This window comes from Electrophorus electricus, chromosome 16, assembly GCF_013358815.1.
Source record: "Electrophorus electricus isolate fEleEle1 chromosome 16, fEleEle1.pri, whole genome shotgun sequence".
In the NCBI taxonomy this organism is placed as follows: Eukaryota; Metazoa; Chordata; class Actinopteri; order Gymnotiformes; family Gymnotidae; genus Electrophorus; species Electrophorus electricus.
In genome coordinates, this window is record NC_049550.1 from 1,690,001 (window position 1) to 1,712,500 (window position 22,500).

The following is a 22,500-nucleotide window of genomic DNA, read 5'->3' on the forward strand; positions in this document are numbered from 1 at the left end:
AAGGAAACACAGGTATGAGAGCACCCTGGAACATCAGCACTCTGTTGCTCTCAATCAACAAACTTGAGTGACAAAAGAGAAGTGAAGTGACAGCATCATAACATCCAAGTTTAACATAACTCTCAATGCCCATGGAACCCAGACCTACACCTTTACCTAAGATGGGAAGTAGTTAAGAAAATGCCTGACTGTACAGAGAGGTTTTCAGTCTTGCCTTAAATATTGAGACTGTGTCTGGTTCTCAAACATTTGCAGGAAGTTTATTCCTTGGTGGGGGATCTCTGTAGGAAAATGCTCTGCACCCTTATTCTTGGTACTAGTTAAGAGCCTACACCTACACCTAGATCTAAACAGACATTGTGGGTCGTAATAAACTAGGAGTTCTCTAAGGTATTGTGGGGCAAAACCATTCAGTGCTTTGTAAGTCATTAGAAGTATTTTATAAATCAATACATTTTACTGGTAGCTACGATAGGATTGATGTGCACACATTTTCTAGCTTTCTGGCAGGAAAATAACACCATAGATTCATGATTCGTGCTTGGATCATTTCTCAGATCTGTCTGATCACATATCAGACTGATTCCCCATTGTAGTGCTGGGTACCCTCTCAGATCTGTCTGATCGTGTATCAGAGTGATTAATCACACATAATTCAATAGGTTCTTAAACACTATGCCACTAACAAACACTAGCAAAGTCCATGATGGCCTTCCCAGTAACTAAAGGCGTACCCAGCCCAGCTGGCACCATTAATGCATGTTAGGTACTGCCAGTTCCACATTTTACCTACAGGCATTCTCCAACACAAAAGATCCATCCTGGCCTCCCTAGACAATGCCTGCTCTATGCCAGCGGTTCCATCTGGACCTACCATTCTACAAAATGATATGACAACCTCAGCCAATCCACCTTTATGGTGTGTTACTCCTACAAGTCAGAACTCTCCTCTTCCACAGCCACTCACTAGCCCTTTAAGATACTTTTGATAACTCCGTCATAGCTTCTCTTATTTTATGGCCTCTAAAGCTGAGCTGCACAGCAATGCGGGTGACTTCGCTATGAGATAATAAGCTTCTACAAAATTTCCATATTAAGAGTGGGATTTGAGATCTTTTTTCAGCCTTGGGTCCAAGTAACAAAATCTCAGTCCAGTTTGGACTAAGTAGAAGAAAGTTGTTTGCCATCCAACATTTAACTTAATAAGTTCTGATCCTTGTGGGATACCATACTTAACCTTAGTAAGATCAGAAGATTCATCATTCAGATAGACAAATTGAGAGCAGTCAATCAAATAAAATTTAAACCAGGAGAGAGCATTTCCTTTAATTCTCACTAAATTTCCAGCCTGTCCATCACCATCTTGGGTCAAGATATGTAAACAAATCATGCTAACATATGTAAATATAAATTATGCTAAACAAAGTAATGGATTAAATGAGGCCCATGAGGGAATTCATACACCCATCATATATATCATATATGCTTATGCTCATTTACATTTCTTTCTGATTCTCTTTAATATTAAGACTGACAAATTTACACCTCAGGTTTAAGCAAGTGTCACGGTATGGCCCCTCCCCCCAAACGTTTCCATATGTGTGTGTGTGTGTGTGTGTGTGTGTGTGTGTGTGTGTGTGTGTGTCTGTATGGCCACGCTCTCCCTGTGTTTCACAACTGCTCCTTATTGTGTGTCGTTAGTATGCATGAATATAAGTGTTGTTGATGTTTAAAGCCGGTTAGCCTGCTAACCACATAGTTGTCTTTTTTGTCGCAATAAATGTTCGTTGTGTACAATGCATCTCTGTGAAAGAAAATGTCAGGGTCAAGAGATGGTAACATTCTCTGCATAGAGGCCTCTGAGGCTTCTGACCACTGACCACTCTTCTGTCTGACCACTCTTCTGAGTAGTTGCATTGGCTGATGTTAGATTATTATCTTTTTGATAGAAAACTGATTTGAATATATTCCATGCATGCAAATAAAGATTGAGAATCTGATGATTAATACTGTCTCCTGACTCTTCATTGCCAACTTCCTGACACCCAGTTGTCTCTATTGAGAGTGTACATGTTAATAATGTTGGCAACAACATCTGTCGGTGTACATCAGGATTATAACTGAAAAAAAAAAAAAAAACACTCTCTGCAGTGAGAATATGCTAAATGCATCCTCACACTGTGCCTGGAGTCTTAGCTCCCTGGGTTTCGCAAGTCTTTCTCTTGTTCTTAATAAACTAAACGATAAGCTCTTATAAGCAAGTATAAGAATATACCTGGCTTAAGAGGGTGAATGTGAGACAGTTTGTCATTGAATAAACCATAGTTGGGCACATAATGAGAAGCTCTGGCCACCATGAAAGATCCACCTCTAGTTACATGCTCATATAGGATACAGGCTCCTCTCTGCACCTTATGAGAAGATGCAAGATCATTGAAAGAACCAGAGCACAGACAGGTCTCACAGTTAACAACAATCTTCGGGCCCCCATAGTTTACATGTTCATACAGTGTGATCTGAGGATTTGTCAGGTCTTCTGTCACTAACTCCATTGAAGAAATAGTATCATTGTGTTGCACTGCAGAGTATTCTCCCTCTTCAGAGACAGTCAGGATGTCCTTGAAATTGACATGTCTGTATACCACCAGTGGGTTACCAATTATCTTCAAAGAGGAGATGCAGTCATTAAAACTGTGGTCAATCAAGTTGGAGACATTGGAAGTAAACTCTCTGCTAATTTGGCTTAACATCATATTGTTATTACGTGTATCTGTGTAAATGTTTTTTGTATACATTTTATTGTATAAATAAGTCTAAATACTGGACAGTTGGTGTGATATTTCACATAATTCATAATGGCAAAGTTATTCAACTCATAGATCTGAATCAGATGACAACACTTATCTGTAGTTTGCATAAAATGATAATGTGAATTTTAAGTATATTAGATGTCTTTGTGCACTGTAGCACCCCCTAAAAGTACATTTGGACCAAACTTGGCATACCCCATGAGAACCTCATTCAATGAACATGTTTGAAATTAGGAGATAATTCCTTACATGGTTTATGAATTTTTACAATTTAGGTCATATTCGGCAAGGTTGTAACAAATGTAACAAATGATATGCTAATTTAATAAAGGATTAATTTGCATATGGTGGCCATATTGTTTTGACATTTCAGAATGCTTTTTATTATTATTACAGATCAGACCCTGTTTTTTTGGAGATTGGTTGAAAAACCTAGGACTAGTTAATAAGAGTAGGTTTCACATATGCAAATGAGCAAAAAAAAATCTAAATGGATAGAGAATAATGGATTTTGAGACTTTTCTATTTGGCTTGAGCCAAAGAATCAAATGGAAGTAGAACTTTGTGACTATGCCTTATAGTGTGAGAAAAAAATGACCAAAATGTTCAAAACTTCACTGCTTCTGGGCCAAAGCACTTTCTCACAAGTCTGATGTCAAGTACCGTGAAAACAGAATCCATCTAACATGGACAATGACAATATGGCTTTGGCCTCTTTTTCATCAAAAGGGTAGGTGGCAACAATGTGTTGGAAATTTGAGTGAGGTCCTTGGACAGTTAAGCAGAATGCATTCCTTTATGTCCATCAAGAGTTTACAGCAGGGCTATCAAACATGCAGAATTAGTGTGAGCATTGTAATTACTGTGGCATAATCAAACTATCAACCAGACACATACCAACCAGGATAAGTGGAGGGCTTCAAGAGGTTATTATAAAGAAACAGGTGAAGTTTTGTTTCGACTGAAGTAAGCACTGTACTTTTGTATAGTGTTGTCAAAATAGTGCCAGTTTCATGAAAACAGTCTAACACATAACATTTGTAAGGACATTTGTGTTACAAACATAAGACTGAGTGAAAGAGTATGTGCATGTGAAGTCTGGCACCCAACACAAGGTCAGCCATGACATGGCGGCTTGACCGCGAGCTGGTCACCCGAGGTCATCCGCTCCCACTTCTTATCTCCTTTACCCCTCCCTTTGTTTTTCTCCCTTCTCTCTCTCTCTCTCTCTCTCTCTCTCTCTCTCTCTCTCTCTCTCTCCCTGTCTCTCTCTAAGCACAGGAGTAGCTAATGGCTGGTACGGGAACAGCTCATGGCTCGTTCATGCAGAGAACATCTAATCTTTACTAACCATGACTCTTTCCTTTCTTTGTAGACCCTTAGAACATGCCTCAATTTTCCCCATCATCCTGTAGATTTAGATAGTAGATATAGGACACATAAATACTCATTGTGCATTCCTCAATAAAGTGGAACTCTCTTGAATCATTACCTTGGTGTCAGTGTCTCTTGACTTCCCCGGATTGATCCGGCTACAGAGGATTGAGGGCATAGGGTAACTTGGAGGAGATCGAACCTGAAGGACTGATCACTTTGAACCAGTTTTAGAAATCTATTGAAATAGCTGTTTTTGCTGCAACACAGCTGAAAGGATCCCCTCCTCCGCTTGTGAAGCATGCACTGATAAGACAGGATCCTCCTCGGGCAGATGTTTCTGTGCCAAATGCCACAGGCACATCTGAGCTAAATCAGGAAGCTGAGAGGGGGGCTTCTGGAGGAGGATCGGATGGCAAGCCCACACCTGCCCTCTATCCTAACTTCACTTCCCTACAGGAGGGTGAGACTTCAGGGCATGGCTCCAGCCCTCGTGAATGTTTCTGCTCCATTCATGATGCTGGTTGAGAAACTGTGTAGAGTTATGCCTCCCAACATGACTGATATTAAAAATATTTGTGACAGTTTACCTGATCCGACTTAATGTTCATGCATTTGTGGATACTTAAAAGGGATGCACCAAATATGCTCATCTAACAGGACCTGATTTCAGGACCATTCTGATGCATTGTTTAAAGCACAGGTTTACTGAGGAGGAGCTGATTAATGCCATTAAGTCACTGTCATTTAGCAACGACACCATCCCAAATTCAAATATCAATGGAGCCAATGTTTATTACTGGGCACAGCACACTAATGTTGACATGTTTTATCAGGAACTGAGGGAATTCCTACTTAAAATACAGGTCTCTCAGAGAGACATTTATGCAGCAATCAACTGTAGATATGGCCCTGATGGGCAATGCGCAGTGTTTGTCTCCCATTTTACTAGGGCCTGGACTGAGCAGGCAGGCCTTGGATCAACCTTAGAGTCAGACAGGAACCTGTTCGTATCAACTTGTCTGTAAAATATGAATTCTCAACATGCACAAACTCTGCGGTGTAACACCGGGAACCTCTTTAGTAAGTCTCCAACTGAGTTTGCTTCTAGGCTACGCAAATTAGAGGCTGCAGGTGCCCTTCTGATTACAATACAGAAACCAGTCCCTGCCATGGCTAGCACCCAATTTAAGAAGAACTTGGAGTGCCACTATTGTCACAGAAAGGGTCAATTTGCTCATGAATGCCGTAAGAAATTGTGGGATGAGTCAAAGTGAAAGAATGTTGACAGAAAGGGTCAGCAACCCAAAGAAGGATTTCAATATCCTGGTAATTTGGCAGGCTACGCCAGCTTTCCCACCAGAACCACCATCTAATTAATAGGGGTGCCCACAGGACGGGACCCTCACGGACACTGATCTGAACCAGTTTGCAGGTTTAAGTGCTATCCTAGCTAATAATTTTTGTTCGCTTCTCGTTAGTGATCTGCTGATCAATAATCGTTCTTATTCATTTTTGGTGGCACCTATTCATCCTTTAGCATGCACTGTTACACTGGTCTGGTCTCTGGTTCATCCATTAGCTCTGTGAGAATTTCAGGGGGTCCCTGTGGACTGTTCTAAAACACACTCTCTGCCCGTTAGAAGTCTGGATGACCCCTCAATTTTTTTTAATGCATTGGTCCATAGTTATTCTCCTGCTTCAATTTAATGTTTAAAATGAATCTCTCTCTCTTTTGAGCAGGGCAAAATGATGATCCATTCCAGACCAAATATCTCTGTTTAGAGATGTGCTGGGCCAGCTTAACAAAACAGCTGACCACTCTATACTTCCTGAGCTGGAAGGCATGCTTAAATCACCGTGGGCCACCCATAATAACAATGTGGGGTTTATAGACTGTCCTCCCTACAAGGCTTGACTCAGGCACAGTACCCCTGTTTACTGTAAACAGTATCCGCTATCTCCTGAAAAAGAAGCAGGTCTGTCACCTATCCCTGACTCACTGCTCACCCAAAGCGTAATCATTCCCACCATGTCACTCTACAATACACCTGTAAACTCGGTGCGTAAACCAGGTGGTAAGGGATGGAGATTTACACAAGATCTCAGGCACATTAATGACATAGTAGTTCCTATAGCCCCGCTTGTGCCTGATGTGTCTGCCATTCTAACTGCTATTCCTGCACACCATCACTTTTACTGTTGTAGATAATTGCTCTGTCTTTTTTTCTCTGTACCAGTTCACCTGGACAGCTAACCACTTTTCAAATTTACGTTTTAGGGTAGGCAATACACATGGTGCCAGCTCCCCCAGGGCTTCCTGGACTCCCTGGCTGTGTTCTCCACTGTTGTAAGAGACATTGGCATCCTGGGTCCCTCCAGAGGACTGTGTTGTTATCAGTTATGCAGACAACATCCTCTTGTTATCAACAACGCAGTAGTGCTGCGTGATTACGACCCACTCACTACTGAAACTTATGGCTTCGTGTGGGTTAAAGGTTTCACCATCTAAGCTCCAGTGGTGCAAGCTGTCTGTGACATATCTGGGGTTCCTGCTGTCTGCTGGTGAACGCTGCCTCTCAGATGACCGTCGGGCAGTCATACGTGACATCCCTCCACCCAGCACAAAACAAGCCATGCTGAGTTTCCTGGGTCTGGTTAACTACTGCCGCCAATGGGTGCCGGATTCTTCCTTTCATGATAAAGTACTCAGGCAGGGCTGTGGAAAAGACTGTCCTGATATGTTGGTCTGGACTGAGCCCATGTATCACTCATTTAGGACTCTGAAATCGGCCTTGTGCTCTGCTCCAGTGCTTGGGCTGACGAACTATAATCTGCCCTTCCACCTTTATGTTTCTGAAAACGGCTCCACAGCCATAGGTATCCTGACCCTGGAGCACGGTGGCAGTTATCGCCCTGTGGCCTACCTTTCCAAAACTTTTGATTTGGTAGTTCAAGGCATGCTGGCCTGCCATTGCTGCCTCAGCCCTGCTGGTCACTGATGCAGAGAAATTGGCACTGTCTCATCCCATGGTTCTTCACACTTCACATCAAGTTATTAGTATTCTGAATAACATTCAAACACGTGACAGCCTAGCGACGTTTGGGCTATGAGGCCATTCTCTGCGCCACTCAGAATTTAACCATTAAATCACACACAACCCTAAGTTCACCTGCTAATCTGTTGCGATCGCTTTTGACATCGCTAAATCATTCTGATAACTCTGTGCCCCACAACTGCATGGAGGCTATTCTTAAGTCCTCGAGTATTTGCTCTGATCTTTCTAGCACACTGCTCCAAGGTGGCTATCCCGTTTTTGTAGCTGGCTCATGTTTTAAAGCATCTGATTCTGAATTTTCCTGTGGTTATTCTGTTTGCTCTCTGCCCAACCTCATTTGGGAGGCTTATTCTCTTCCTTACAGGTCTGCTCAAGTAGCTGAACTGATGGCATTGACCAGGGCCTGTCATCTATTCTGGGATCAGGTTGTCACCATCTATACTGATTTCTGTTATGCGTTTGGAGTTGATCATGACTTCGGTAAGATTTGGCACTCCAGGGGGGTTCCGCACCTCGGATAGTAAGCACATTTCTAATCCAGGACTACTGTCTGCACTTTTGTCTGCAAGTACACTACCAGCTCGGCTGGCTGTTGTAAAGGTCAGGGGTCATGACACAACCTCTGGATCTGACACGGCCTCTGGCAATGCCTTAGTGGATGAGCTTGCATGTTCGGCAGCTGTTAATGTCCACTCATGCCCATATGCTGTATCGTCGACATGTAAAGCTGTCTCCATGTGTTCTCATTGTTTGGTACTGACTGATATTGATCTGCTTTTTTTTTACAAGCTTAGGGTACACGACAGGACTGCTCTCACTGGGCTGATCAAGGATATAATCCTGATAAAGATGGTCTGACTGTGACCCGGAGGGGCATATCGCCTTTCCTAAATCTGTTTTGCCATTTCTTGTGCATCATTTTCACAGGATTTCAAATGTCGCACAAAGAGGGGTGATGGCTAACATTCAAAAACAGTTTGGTATACCGAAAACACGTAAAACTGTAAAACTCCTCCTGGATAGCTGCTTGACCTTTGCTAGAAGCAACCAGGGTAAAACACAAGCCAAACATAATGTCTTGCCAGCTCCTGAATATCACTTTCAGCGTGTACACATAAAATGTACGCACATGCCACCTTGTGGTTAGTTGAAGTACCTGCTGTTGATTGTAGACAGGTTTTTCAAATGTACTGAGGTGTTTCCTTGTTCTAAGAAGTACGCCCACACTGTGGTTAAAATTCTAGCCAAGGAGATAATACCGAGGTATGGTGTGCCTCAGGTAATAGATTCAGATCAGGAACCCTGTTTCATTTCCAAGGTAACTCAGAAACTATGCACCTACCTAATCATCCCTTATCATCCTCAGTCAACTGGCATTGTTGAGAGAATGAATTGTACCTTGAAAGAAAGGTTAATAAACCAAACGATAAGCTTCCCAATGGTGTAGTCATTGTTTGTGAAAAGTGCACATGCATTTTTTTTAATATCCTTACCTCACATGTTTTGTTGTTGTAAACTACATGAATGGTCAAATTTGCTCCTGCTTATTTGAGCTACCATTTTCTCTCCTCTCTGTGTCAGTGGGGAAATCGAACATCCACTATATGACTATATGCAGCAACACAGAGGGCACAGGCAAACTGCTTGACATGCGATTCCTGTTTTTATTAGTGATTCATTTAATTAACTTATTGTTGCAAATATGTGACATGGTCAAAAGACAAGACACATAAAATATGTTTATATGTGCACAAACACATAAATACGTGTATTTTAAGGTGCCATTTTCCTTATTAAAGTCATGAAGTTTAAATTAGCCATCAAGTCATTAAGATTGAGTTTGGGAGGCCTGAGTGCTGCAGGGTAAGAAGCAGTCAGTCTCGACACCCAGAGTTATTCAAAACGAAAGTAAAACACTGTCAACAGACATGAAAGATAAACATTATGGTACCCACATAAAAAGTCAAAAAGTCAAAAAGGAAACAAAACGAGCGTGTGGCAGGTCATACCACGTGATTTATTGGAAGGGGAGCATGCCGTTACACAGTTATAATGGGATCACTGAAACCACCATGAATTAAAGATATGAAACATTCCTTCTCTTCTCTTTCCTCTAAATACATCAATAAACATGAGGATATGATTGCTTTTAACTAGCATACAAGTTTACAATACATTAGCAACATGTGCTGTAAAAAGGTAACATTAGACTCAAATATGTCAGCAATGCAGGTAACGCTAGTTGTTCACACTAAACCTTAAACAGTAGCACATTTTACCTTATTTTACAAAAACATAGTGATGCAACTACATGGTGTGCTAACTTAAAAATACTATAATTAATTTATTGACCAGGTACTAATGTCCATAAATCGCAGTTTTGTCTGTCTCTGCTTTCGCGTTTAAATTTCCCACCAAGAACGTGTCGTTTAAAATTCACGGCGTCGCTTAATTCGTTATCATTTTTTTCTTTCTTCCTGGAACAACCATTTACAGGTTTTCTGGTAGCTTTTAGACTTTCCAGCAACTGTTGGTCATTTCACAGAGCAACCTATCTGAGGGCTACGTGAATCACGTGACCACGACACGAGTCTCAACGTGGCTCCGCCTCAAACGAAACCGAAAGAATTTTATTAACTAACGCAGCTATGGATAAGTAGAGGGACGCATTGTTTTATGGTAACGTCATAGCTACCAAACGATAAAAATACGATAGCGGTATAGTTTAATGCAAGGGAATATTTTGTGAGTACATAATTCCTTACATAACTCCTTATCTAATACTTAGATCCTTCTGACGGATTAAACATTTAGTTAAGATAAATGAGGCTAAATTAGCTACATATCTAGCTAAAATGCCCCGCATTACAGTATACTGTTTAATTCTATTTGAACAAGCTATCAGATCGTAATCTTTAAAATAACTAGTTTTGAACACAAATAATTTGTGGAGGAATCAATATGGAAACTGCTTAGCTTCGTAGGTAGACAGGTTTGCTAAAAGCTCACTCCACCCACTTCGCATCAGTAACGTTCATGCTTCCTTTCGCCGGGAATGGTCAGTTCTCTTTGAATGGTCAGCTCTCTTTGAAAATTAGAATATTAAAGAATATTAGAATATTAAATGTCATGCCCTAAAGCAGTTGTGACAGTGAAAAAAACGTGAGAGGATCATCGGAGATGTTACCCCTGAAAGCAAATCCAGGATTAGTGTAATTAGAATGAGGAAAAACCTTGAGAGGAACCAAGACCCAAAGGGGGGGCCAATCCTCCTCTGGCAGATTGTGGAAGGTGTAAATGGTTAATCATGATAAACACTATGAATAAGTATTAAGTATCGATTAGTAAGTATTAGTAACTGATTGATAATTATATGTGCTGCGTAACTATTTAGAATCGTATGTCATTTATATGTATAGTTTACATCACTGTTGGAGAACAAGGCCGGTTAAAATTTCAAAGTCAGCCTCATCCCTCTGCTCTGGTGCCTTGAACAAATTATGTTAACGAAATTATGTTAGGATACTTCCTCCATGCTCAAAATCCTATGTAAGACAGGTGGTTTTGACAAGGATGGGTCTTGCTTGGTTGGTTTGGGACTACTTCAGGTTTATCCATGACTTTTATTTTCTTTTTGTTTCTGTTATTGAAGTTTGCATTGACTTCTGTTTCGCAATGAACCAGAAATATAGTTTGGGAACTACTTTTATGTGCTGAATTCAGTCCTGAGAGATGATATTATCCACCAGTTGTCATCATTATATACCTGTCTTAGCATCCTCAGGGCAGAAAACCACATAGACAAAATATACAGCATTACCTTAATACCTCCAAGCCCTAATTGTTATGTTGATGACTGAAATTCTGCTTCACACTCTGAGAACAGCATCTCTAGGGTGCAGCTGTGTGTCTGTGAAGATTAACATTTGTGATGGAGCCTCATAAATCCAGTGACAGAGAGGGAACCTCTGATCAAATGTGAGTATTTTTATAGAGGAAAACTAAATTTTCAAGTGGGGTTAATGTTTCATAGCACTGAAGAGCTATGAAAGCCATACATCTAACCATAGGGCAAATCTAAAGAGGCTCCCAAAGATAGTGTAATTAAACAGTGCTAACCAAAAAGGAAGAAACTACTCTAGCAATTCTGGCAAGTGGACAAAGGTTGAAAAAGCAGAATAATTTCAACAGCAATGTAAACTTGTTACATGTGTTTATGGACTATGTAGAGTAGTTAACAATTGAACATTTCTTTATGTTGTGGTAATTTCACAAACTCAGCCATGAATCAAGACGATGTATCTTTGTTATAACCTTTGCAAAGGGGCCCAGTCTACACTGGTGCAGAAAAGAGCAGAGTCATGTATTGTGGTTATTTCACAGTCAGGGCAAAGAAAGTGGTCCATGCATAGGTGTATATCGACCTAGCAGAGTTTCAGTTTGGCCAGCAATTTTGTGGCTAACTTTAACTTGCTTAAGCAAGAGAGTCTGAGATCACATCCTGGTCAACAAGATGGCAATTCCTCTTTTGCTAGAAGGTGACAGGCATAAGGCTAAAAAAGACAACAAGCTGTAAGTTTCTGAGGAAGGTAAACTATAATTTTCCACCACACTTTATGCTGATGAGCATGAAGTTGTTTTTTTTAATGTTCTTTTGAGGTTTGTAAAATATATATATAAAATAAATATCAAATTAGGCTTTTAAGATATTGAAAGAAGGTTGAATGACTAAAAAACTTTTCAGTTGTGTTTCTGTGTAATGTCTCCAGTATGCAGACTCAGAGAGCAATGTTTCCAGCACCCAGCGATGTGTCTATGAAGAGTGATAGGTCTATAGTGGAACCTCCTAAATTTAGCAATAGACCTGTTCCCTCTGGTCTAAAGTCAAGGTAACATTCATGGACAACAATAGTTTAAAGACATATCACGCATTTAATGTCACATTTCTTATTTCCTATGTCATTGCAACCCATGAAGTTTCTGGTTGGTTATGACACTTACATCTATAGCTTCTCTTTTTTGTCTCTGCAGTGAAGAGGGGAATGACCAGCTCCAGAATCAGTTCACATGTGCTGTTTGTCAGAAGCTTCTGAAAGATCCTGTTTCCATTATCTGTGGACACAAGTTCTGCAGACAGTGTATCAACAGCTACTGGGACCAGTCTTCTTCATCAGGAGCCTTTGGCTGTCCCCAGTGCAGAAAGAGATCTAGAACCCGTCCTGTTCTACACCCACACAAAACAATGGAAGAGTCCATGCAGCAGGACTCTTACCAAACAGCAGATGATGTCCTGCACAGAGTCTTACACACACACAAAACCAGTATGAAGAACAAGTATGAGAGCTTATTTGAGGGAATCAAATCACAAGACAGTAAAACTCTCTTGAACAGAATTTACACACAGCTCTACATCATAGAGGGAGAAAGTGCAGGCATAAATGAAGAACATGAAGTTTTACAGAAAATACCCAAAACACAACCCACACAAAATGCTCCAGTCAGTTGGAACAAGTACCAGAGTCTATATGAGGGAATTGAGACACAAGAGGATAAAATTCTCCTGGACAGAGTTTACACACAGATCTCGATTATGGAGGGAGAGAGTAAAAGGCTAAATGAAGAACATGAGGTTTTACAGATGGTTAAAACACACAGGAAACGACCCTTAAATGATGCTCAAATAAGTTGCAATGACATTTTTCAGTCCTCAGTAAGACCAGGATTTGAAGAAAGAGAAGACAAAGAAGATAAACTAAAAACTGTCCTTACTAAAGGAATTGCTGGCATTGGCAAAACTGTCTCTGTGCAGAAATTCATTCTAGACTGGGCTGAGGGAAAAGCCAATCAGGATGTAAATTTCATGTTTGTGCTTCCATTCCGGGAGCTGAACTTGATTAAAGATGAGCAGTACAGTTTTCAAATGCTTCTTTGTGACTTCCATCCTGAGATCAAAGATCTGAACTCAAAAATATATGATTCACACAAAATTGTGTTCATATTTGATGGCCTGGATGAAAACAGAATTCCACTGAACTTTTTTGAATATGAGAAAATATCAGACATAACCATGACATCATCAGTAAGTGTATTAATAGCAAACCTCATCAAAGGAGAGCTGCTTCCCTCTGCTCTCATCTGGATAACCTCCCGACCAGCAGCAGCCAATCAAATTCCCCTTCAGTACATCGACCGTGTGACAGAAATTCAGGGATTTAATGACCCACAGAAGGAGGAGTACTTCAGGAAGAAAGTATGTGATCAAGCTCAGGCCAGTAAAATCATCTCACACATTAAGAGCACAAAGAGTCTCCATATCATGTGCCACATACCAGTCTTCTGTTGGATGTCAGCCGTTGTGCTTCAGCAATTCCTGGAATGCTGTATCAATGCAGAAATTCCTAAAACTCTGACTGAGATGTACATACATTTTTTACTTATTCAGATAAACAAGAAAAAATGGAAATACAGGAAAAGTACAGAACGAGATGGAAAAACACTTCTAGAGAACAACAGAGACATGATTCTGAAACTGGCTGAACTGGCATTCAAACAGCTAATAAAAGGAAACATCATGTTCTATGAAGAGGACCTGAGAGAGTGTGGCATTGATGTCACTGAGGCCTCAGTGTACTCTGGGATTTGCACTGAGATCTTTAAGGAGGAATCTGTGCTTTACCAGAAGAAGGTCTACTGCTTTGTGCATCTCAGCTTCCAGGAGTTCCTGGCTGCTTTGTATGTGTTTCATTGCTTTGTGAGCAAGAACATGGAAGTACTGAACTTTTTTAAACCACTGTACAAAGAATGGCCTGAAAATGTTCCAATGGAAGAGCTGTTAAAAAGAGCAGTGAATAAAGCTTTAGAAAGTAAGGATGGACACCTAGATCTTTTCCTCCGTTTTCTGCTGGGCATCTCACTGGAGTCCAATCAGAGACTCCTACAAGGCCTACTGACACACACAGAGCGCAGCTCAGAAAGCATCGACAAAATGATAACATACATACAGAAGCAAATCAAAGGTGAAGATGAGATGGCAATGGAGGAGATGACAGTGATGATAAGGATCATAAAGATGATGATGGAAAAAATTAGACAAAGAATGCACCTCCCTACAGACCGATCCATCAATCTGTTTCTCTGTCTAACTGAAATGAGAGACCAGTCTCTCTCTAGAGAGATTCAGGAGTATCTACAATCAGAGAAACACAGAGAAACTGCGCTCTCACCTGGACAGTGTTCAGCACTAGCCTGTATGCTTCTGATAGCAGACGAGGTGCAGGATGAGTTAAACCTGAAGAAGTACAACACATCAGAGGAGGGTTATAGGAGACTTATTCCAGCTATTACAAAATGCAGGAAGGCTCTGTGAGTAATCAATCCAAATTCTTCATATTAACATTTAACTTATGTTCAGATGCAAATATCTCTGTACTCGCACACGAACAGGTTATCTGGCTTCTCGTGAGAGCATTTAAACAAAACAAAATAGCATCTTTGCAGTTCGCTTTCTAAGTTTACTGCCACAGATTCAGTGCTACAGATATGAGATAACAGTGATTTATTCATTTAGTTTAAAAATAAAACAAACCACGCTCAACATTTTTTTTTTTCAGTTTGGGTATGAAGTCAAGAAAGTTCAGGGTTGGTGAAAGTAGAAAGAGCAGCATATACCAGAAAGAGACAGGAGAAAGAATAACAGAACTAGCAAAGCACTTTCCTTATCAGAATTCATGAGGTTAATTACTCTAAAGCTTTAGTTCAAACCGCTTGACAAAGCAGATGAAATGCTGAGTGTGTATTTAGACTGCTAGATATTAAGGTGGACTGGAAAATTTGAATAAGAAGGTGGAGAATATGTTAACTGTGTATAGATATGTGGGGGGCTAGAAAGACTAACCATCTTGTAATCATTATCAGATTACATTTCTGTTGGTTTTAAATTTTAGGAGTCAGTGAGTGAGGCAGGTGTAATGTAATGAGCAGTGTGTGTGTGTGTGTGTGTGTGTGTGTGTGTGGGTGGGTGTGTGTGTGTGTGTGTGTGTGTGTGTGTGTGTGTGTGTCTGAGTACAGTAGAACCGAGATCCCAAAAGGTTCATGATCTTGGATTAGACAGATTATTCATGAGACAGTTTTACCTTACTGATGATGTGTTATTGCACTAATAATCCTACTAACCAGGGCAATAAATATAATGTCACTAAGAGAGACACTATGGAAATGGAAGGAAAGATGTCGGAGTCTTTTTAAAAAAGAATTATTATATCATATCTCTAGGAAGTATATCATATATAATACTATATAATATCATATCATATCATATCATATCATATCATATCATATCATATCATATAATAATCTCGCACAAAGAAAAACAATTTCCCAGCAATCTAAGATTCACCCAAACAACTGAACCACAGCTGCATAGTTCTTTTCATGAAAAAATTTCAGGTAGGTATTGATTTCGGCCGACATTCAAATACAAGATATTGCAAGGTATCAGATCAGTAAAGAAAAATTAGTAACATGGCAGGGCATTGTCATGTGGCGTTGTACTTCTCTGGGGTTCACATTAGGATGACAGTTTTGGAAACAACCTTGAAGATTTGGCAAGTTAATCTCTTAACAAAGATTCTTCTAAAATACTTGTACATGGAATACAAAGTTCCTCTTCAGATTTTTAAACATGAACTAAAATTATGTATGCATATTTTAACACCTTACAGGTGGCCAGTTCAAATTTTCATGACTTAAATGTACCATGGAATGCATTTATTTAATATTTTAAATTGTTCTCTCATGTCTCTCATGTTCCCTTATGTTCTCTAATGTCTGTCGTGTACTCTCATGTAGACAATATGTGTATTGTCTCTGTAGACAATATGTGACTTTGGTCGGAAGTCACTTATGCAAGTTACAAATTGTTACAGTGCAAGTTGTTATAGCAATAATGCTGTGGTCAGTGATAGCAAACCCCCCAAAAATGAAAACATATAATGATGTCTAGATTTTTATGGTGTATATTTTATATCACTGCTTTGATTTTACATTACTGCTTTACATACTGCTTTTGACTGTATGTTATATTGTTATTTTGCCTTTGCAGACTAGCTGGCTGTAGACTAACCATGAACAGTTGTGAAACAATGGCATCAGCCCTACAATCAGCAAATTCCTCACTGAAAGAACTGGATCTTACTAACAATGGCCTGAAAGATTCAGGTGTAAAGCTTCTATCTGCTGGACTGAACAGTTCACACTGTAAATTGGAGATACTCAGGTAGGCCTTCTGTGAATTTGGTCATGACTGGTAAAATACCAAGTTATGAAGACTCTACTTTCAAATTCTATGCCACAATGCAGTGTGGTACAGCTTTTCATTTATTATCTTGCAATATTGTATTTTTGAGTATATGTAGTTTTTTGTGATCCTTACAGCCATTTAAACAAAAGAAAAGTGACATCAAACAGTGTAAAAGCTTTTAACTTAAATAGCAGTCTCTCCTCTGGCCTTTCTATCATTGGTGTTAAAAAGTTTTCCGATTTCAGTGAAACCTTTCTAATTGTTTTAATTGGTCATTTGCAATCTGAGCTAATTTCAGAATCAGAATCAGACTCACTTTATTCCACCAAGTATGTGTATACACATACAAGGAATTTGTCTTGGTGAGTGCCCACATGTATGATATAACTTACTAAAACAACTGGACAGCACATATACTACAAGATTATTTAACTATAACAGAAAAAAAAGGAAAAAAATAAATAAAACAGGATATGAAATAAGGAATAAGCAAATAATAAAAATAAAAGAGTTACAAAAGCTAAGGATATCTGTACATGTGAGATATGTATGTTAAGATATATATCAGAAAATAATACAGAGTAGTATGAACATTGAATACTAATGTATTGTGCAGTTTTGCAAAATGAGCATTATGCCACAGGAGGAGATGGATTTGTAAGTGGATTTGTAGGTGGATTTCACTGCTGTACATTGGAAACTAAGTGGTTTAATTGAAAGTTGTCTTAGAATCCTATCATATCTGTTCAGTTTCATTTTCATCCACCTTGATAATTTGTATCATTAATAATAATAATAATAATAATAATAATAATAATAATAATAATAATAATAATAATCTTTACTTGTATGGCACTTTCTTGAACAAAGTGCTTTACAGGGAACAGAAGAAATAGAGGAATAACAAAAGCTTACTACATCCCAACAACTATCACAGGAAGGTTAAATTTGCTATGTGGTTGTTTCTGCGATAGTTCTAGTTGACTTTTTTTGTCTAAGTGCTTTGTCTTTGCAGACTGGCTGCCTGTAATCTCACAACAAACTCCTGCGAAATGATCAGCTCTAGTCTTCAATCAGCAAACTCCTGCCTAACGGAGTTGGACATTAGTTACAATGGCCTGCGAGATTCAGGAGTAGAGCTACTCTCTGATGGACTGAACTGTTCACACTGCAAACTGGAGATACTCAGGTCAGCTTCATGTGAATTGATTGACTTCATGTGTTAGTTATAGTAGAGCAATTTTACAATGGCTAATATTTTCTTTCCTATTTTACATTTGATTTATTTAAAATTATGTCTTCTTCAAAAATATCTGCATTTCCTAGTGGTGACAGATAGTGAGTCTACCAACTAGCCAACAGCAACCATCAGAGAAACACTGCATTTTAAGAAGGAGACAGAAAAGTTCATCACAAGAGTTCATCACAAGAATTCATTTATTGTTGGAAGCAACAGACTAAAGCTGTTGTGTAATGTGAAAATAAAGGTTTTTAGCATTACTACCAAACATGACTGACCACTAGTAGGTAGAACAGGTAAATGTATTGGAACCAAAATGACCTTTAAGAAGTATAACAGACTCATGATGTCATTTTACAGAGAATTGAAATTGAAATTGTTGTGAGTGCACATTGATACACATCAGTTGGTCTTATACAGTTTTTCTAAAAGCAATTTGCAATCCTCAATTATGCCTGATAAAACTAGATAATTTTTATGTGATGAACTATAAAAATAAACAAGAGACCCAAAAAGCCCCTCCTAAAACAATATAAAATATATTATATTATGAAAGCACACTTTGTGCAGTCCTGAAAATTCCAATGTCATGTACATGTCATATCAAAATAGTGCCATATTTTGAACAAAATTGTTAGTTTTTGTAAATATTATTTTTAAACATAATCTGTAAATATTATTTTTAAGAATAATCTGTGCATTGCTGTTAAAGTTTACTAGGGTCATACATATCATGTACATATGAAAATGTTCATTTTTCCTGATCTTACTTGGCAGTTGAAATCATAAGCATATTTAAGTAGTATTAGATCTGTTTTTGTGTTAAAGTTGTGTGTGGAAAAGGAACATGTATGAACAACATTACTGTATCACAAATATGCTACAAACATTTAAATCTACGCTTGATAATGACTCACGTACAATGTAATAATTATAAATGATATGGATTTACAGACCTTTTGCAGTCCCAAAATCATCATTTATGACACCAGTCCTTGTCCTCTGTTTAAACTCTACTGTTAGTACTAAGTGTCCACAATCTTACTTGGGTGTGTTCTACACAGAGAGCATTAAAATATGTTTTTTTTTTGTTGTTGTTGTTTTTTTTTTTTACTAAATTCCCTTCCTTGTCTTTGCAGACTAGCGGGCTGTAATCTCACTATGAAATCCTGTGAAACTGCCTGCTTCACTCTGAACTCAGCAAATTCTTCCCTAAAAGAATTAGACTTTAGTAACAATGACATACAGGACTCAGGAGTGGAGCAGCTCTCTGCTGGGCTGAAGAGTTTACACTGTAAACTGCAGATACTCAGGCAAGAGCTAATTATATTTATTTTTGAATAATAATAAATATTTGATCTAACACATATCTAAAATCTAAAAATTATTACCAGAAAATATGTTTATAATGGCATCATTTTGGTAGAAACTGGAAATGCTTGATTTTAGCAGTAAGGCACATGGATATTGCTTTCAAATCAAGATTTAACATTTCTGTCACCTTGAGGGTGGTCACTTTAACAACTTTAGTGTAATTTGGCATCTGCATTATATGTCATCAATTTTGAGCCTACAGAGGAAGGTTCCTTGAACATTGTTTGATCACTTACTGACAACTTGTTACTGTTAGTGGTTTCTTATTTAATGTTCATTCACGAGTTTCATGTAGACCCTTTCATTGGGCTTGCTGTTTCGGATGGGAGCTGGTGAAAGACGGTGACTGGGGTGTATGGGGTCACCCGTAATTTCCCCACACTGTTCCTTATCCTAGATGTCTTTAAGGTTGGAGAACCCGCAGACCGCAATTTTCTTTCCAGTTTTCTTTACATCTAGCTGCAGTTTATGCTTCTAGTGCAGAAACAGAACAGAAATGGAAGTGTTCATTGGCTATTTTAGGGAAGTATAGAACTTCAGCAGGAATGCTTGATGCAGCCAGAATTTTTGTAACAGGAAATAAAAGCACTGCTGGGCCTTCTTCATAACTGCAGTGCTGTGTCACATCCTTCTTCATAACTGCAGTGCTCTATCTGTTCTATTTGAGATCGTGCTGAATGTTGCTACCCAGGAATTTGTAAGACTCTTCTCTGTTGACTGCAGAATTGTGAATTTTCAGTGGCATTGGAATGTTGGGCTTCCTTCTGAAATATTTCCCTATATTTCCCACTTCCAGTTGGTTAAATCCAGACATTCCATCAAATCATCTTCTGCCTATTGTAAGGACATTATTAGCGAGTGGACAAGTGCAGCATGGGTGCTCCTCTGATATGTGTCTTTGTAGCAGTGGCCCAGACTTTTGTCTTCTCTGATTGGGCAATTGATCAGATCAGATAGATTAGAGAGTGTTAATCTGGATGATGCCTGAGATGACATTACTGTCTTTGGCTCTCTTATCACTCCAGGAAAAATACAGCCCCTTATTACAACCATATAACTTTAAAGAGCTTGATGAAGTAGACTAGATGTGTTATTAGGGTTGGGGAAAAACTCGGTGGTAGATTAACAGGACTAGAGTTTATAAGATCTTTTTCTCATTAGTCTCTGCAGAGCACTTATACCTGACTATTCATCATTCTCTGTTTAAACATGTACATATCTTAAGTATATTTACTAATTAGCATTAATTTTCTGGAAGCCTGATCATCACAAGAAGTGTTTATTTAAATTAAGACAACTTTGAAAAGTCTGAAATGAACAATTAAACATTATTGCACTGTATTTGTTCTCCCATCATAGATTGGCTAGCTGTAGCCTCACAGCGAGCTCCTGTGAAACACTCTGTGCAACTCTGAAATCAGCAGACTCTTCCTTGAAAGAAGTGGACCTCAGTCACAATGATCTGCGGGACTCGGGAGTGAAGCATCTTTCTGATGGGCTGAGCAGTTCACAGTGTAAACTGGAGATCTTCAGGTATTCTTGGAATACTCTTAAAAAATAAACATAAACTGGTTGATTATGATGTTTGTTACTATTTTTGCACAACTATATTTTATAAAGTTCTGTCTAATAAAAAGAACAAATTGAATTTGCATTAGTTTCATTATATAATGAACTAAAATGCTTGTTCTAAATCAAGAATCATTTATAAATTACAAATATATATTTTTGAGATCTCACCCAGCTTTATTTGTATAGCAGCTTGTTGTACTAAGTAGTTTTAAACTTTTTTCTTCTAAGCAAACTCTTCCTTTTACCTTGTACATCTCTTATTTTCCTTTCATCTCTTCAGACTGTGTGGTTGCTTGATCTCAGAGGAAGGCTTTTCTGCACTGGCTTCAGTTCTCAGCTTAAACCCCTCACACTTGAAAGAACTACATCTGACCAACAACAATCCTGGAGAAACAGGAGTGAAATTGTTTTCTGCTGCACTTACGATTCCACACTGTAAACTCGAGCTGCTCGGGTATGTTTGTGTGTGTGTGTTTGTATGTGTGTATTCTGGAGCAATAAAATTAGGTAGAATTTTAATGTCTCCTTTTTTACCTTTTGGACATGTTGACAGTTTCCATGAAAATGTACTGACATTATAATCATACATATTATTAATATATTGTTTTTGAATGATTTAATACAATAAACATATCTATATAAAGTATATAGATGCAGGTATAATGTGCGTAATGGGAGAGAAATGGCCTGCTAGCAGTGCAGACATCACATATACTTGTTAGAGCACTGTTCCCTGTTTTTTAACTAATCTCTTATCTGCTCTATCTGTAATGTGGTCATTGGCTATTTCTCTGGCCTTAGATAAAAAGGACAAGATATTGACTGGAAACATTTATAATAGAAGCTTAAGGACACTTTGAAAGTTGAATGGACTTTTAAAAGAGTAAACAATGCAACCACATCACTTTAACAATAAAAACATTTGGATGAACAGTATGATCACTGAAAAAAAACAGCAAAAAAATTGTCAGAGGTAATTAAGATTAAAAATTTGTAATTGTCATCCTACTTGTGAAAAACAAAATCTGGTGGAGGGATCATGTGCTAATGAAGTGGTATAAGAAATTAGGCTGTAAACCACCAAAATATTCAACTAATAGCAGGACTAAATTAAGCATTTTTATTCAAATAATGCATGTTCTCATACAGCTGTGAAATTCAAGGCACATACTTTACTGTTTTTTCTGTCCTGTTGCAGGTTAGCTTACTGCAGTCTCTCTGTGAATTCTATCCAAATGCTTTCATCAGCTCTGCAATCAGCACACTCACCTCTGAGGGGACTGGACCTCAGTAACAATGACTTGCATGATTCAGGAGTGGAGCTGCTCTGTGCTGGGCTGGAGAGCTCACGTTGTAAATTGGAAATAGTCAAGTGAGTTTTAGTTTTCTGTCAGTTCATTCATGAGCAGAGACATTGAAGCTGTGAAGGCTCATTAAGGTGGTGTCTTCTAAAATGCATCTTTGGTTACATGCCTTTGTTTCTCTCATTCCCATATGAAAACATGGAAAATGCCATTATCCAGCATGTAAAGTGGTGCCTTGTGTTCATTTTATTTCAGAAGATGGTATCAGTTGTCTAATATCTCATGACTTATGTTTGCTCCCTCTTTCTCCCTCCTTTCTGCAGACTGTCTGGTTGTTTGGTCACAGAGGAAGGATGTTCTTATCTGGCTTCAGCTCTGAGTTCAAACCCCTCACACCTGAAAGAACTGGATCTGACCTACAATAATCCAGGGGATACAGGAGTGAATGTGCTCTCTGCTAGGCTAGAGG

The 22,500-nt window shown here is 38.8% G+C and overlaps 1 protein-coding gene across 4 annotated transcripts in view; it reads left to right on the plus strand.

Annotated features, from left to right (window-relative positions):
* The first annotated feature begins 9,902 nt into the window (after positions 1-9,902).
* LOC113567822 (NACHT, LRR and PYD domains-containing protein 3-like) overlaps positions 9,903-22,500 on the plus strand; it is a 16,649-nt gene continuing 4,051 nt past the window's right edge. Inside the window, exons 1-11 of one of the 4 annotated variants that reach the window (XM_035534907.1) lie at positions 9,903-10,301; positions 11,130-11,221; positions 12,013-12,132; positions 12,275-14,605; positions 16,344-16,517; positions 17,557-17,730; positions 18,921-19,094; positions 20,515-20,688; positions 21,008-21,181; positions 21,926-22,099; positions 22,355-22,500. The exon at positions 22,355-22,500 is cut by the window's right edge and continues 28 nt beyond it. In XM_035534907.1, the coding sequence (XP_035390800.1) occupies positions 11,175-11,221; positions 12,013-12,132; positions 12,275-14,605; positions 16,344-16,517; positions 17,557-17,730; positions 18,921-19,094; positions 20,515-20,688; positions 21,008-21,181; positions 21,926-22,099; positions 22,355-22,500 (3,688 nt within the window). In that variant the 5' untranslated portion in view covers positions 9,903-10,301; positions 11,130-11,174. Of the gene's footprint in view, positions 10,302-10,325; positions 11,222-11,748; positions 11,816-11,987; positions 12,133-12,274; positions 14,606-16,343; positions 16,518-17,556; positions 17,731-18,920; positions 19,095-20,514; positions 20,689-21,007; positions 21,182-21,925; positions 22,100-22,354 lie in introns of those variants that run through there. The other 3 variants (XM_035534906.1, XM_035534908.1, XM_035534905.1) reach the window with 3 other exon arrangements.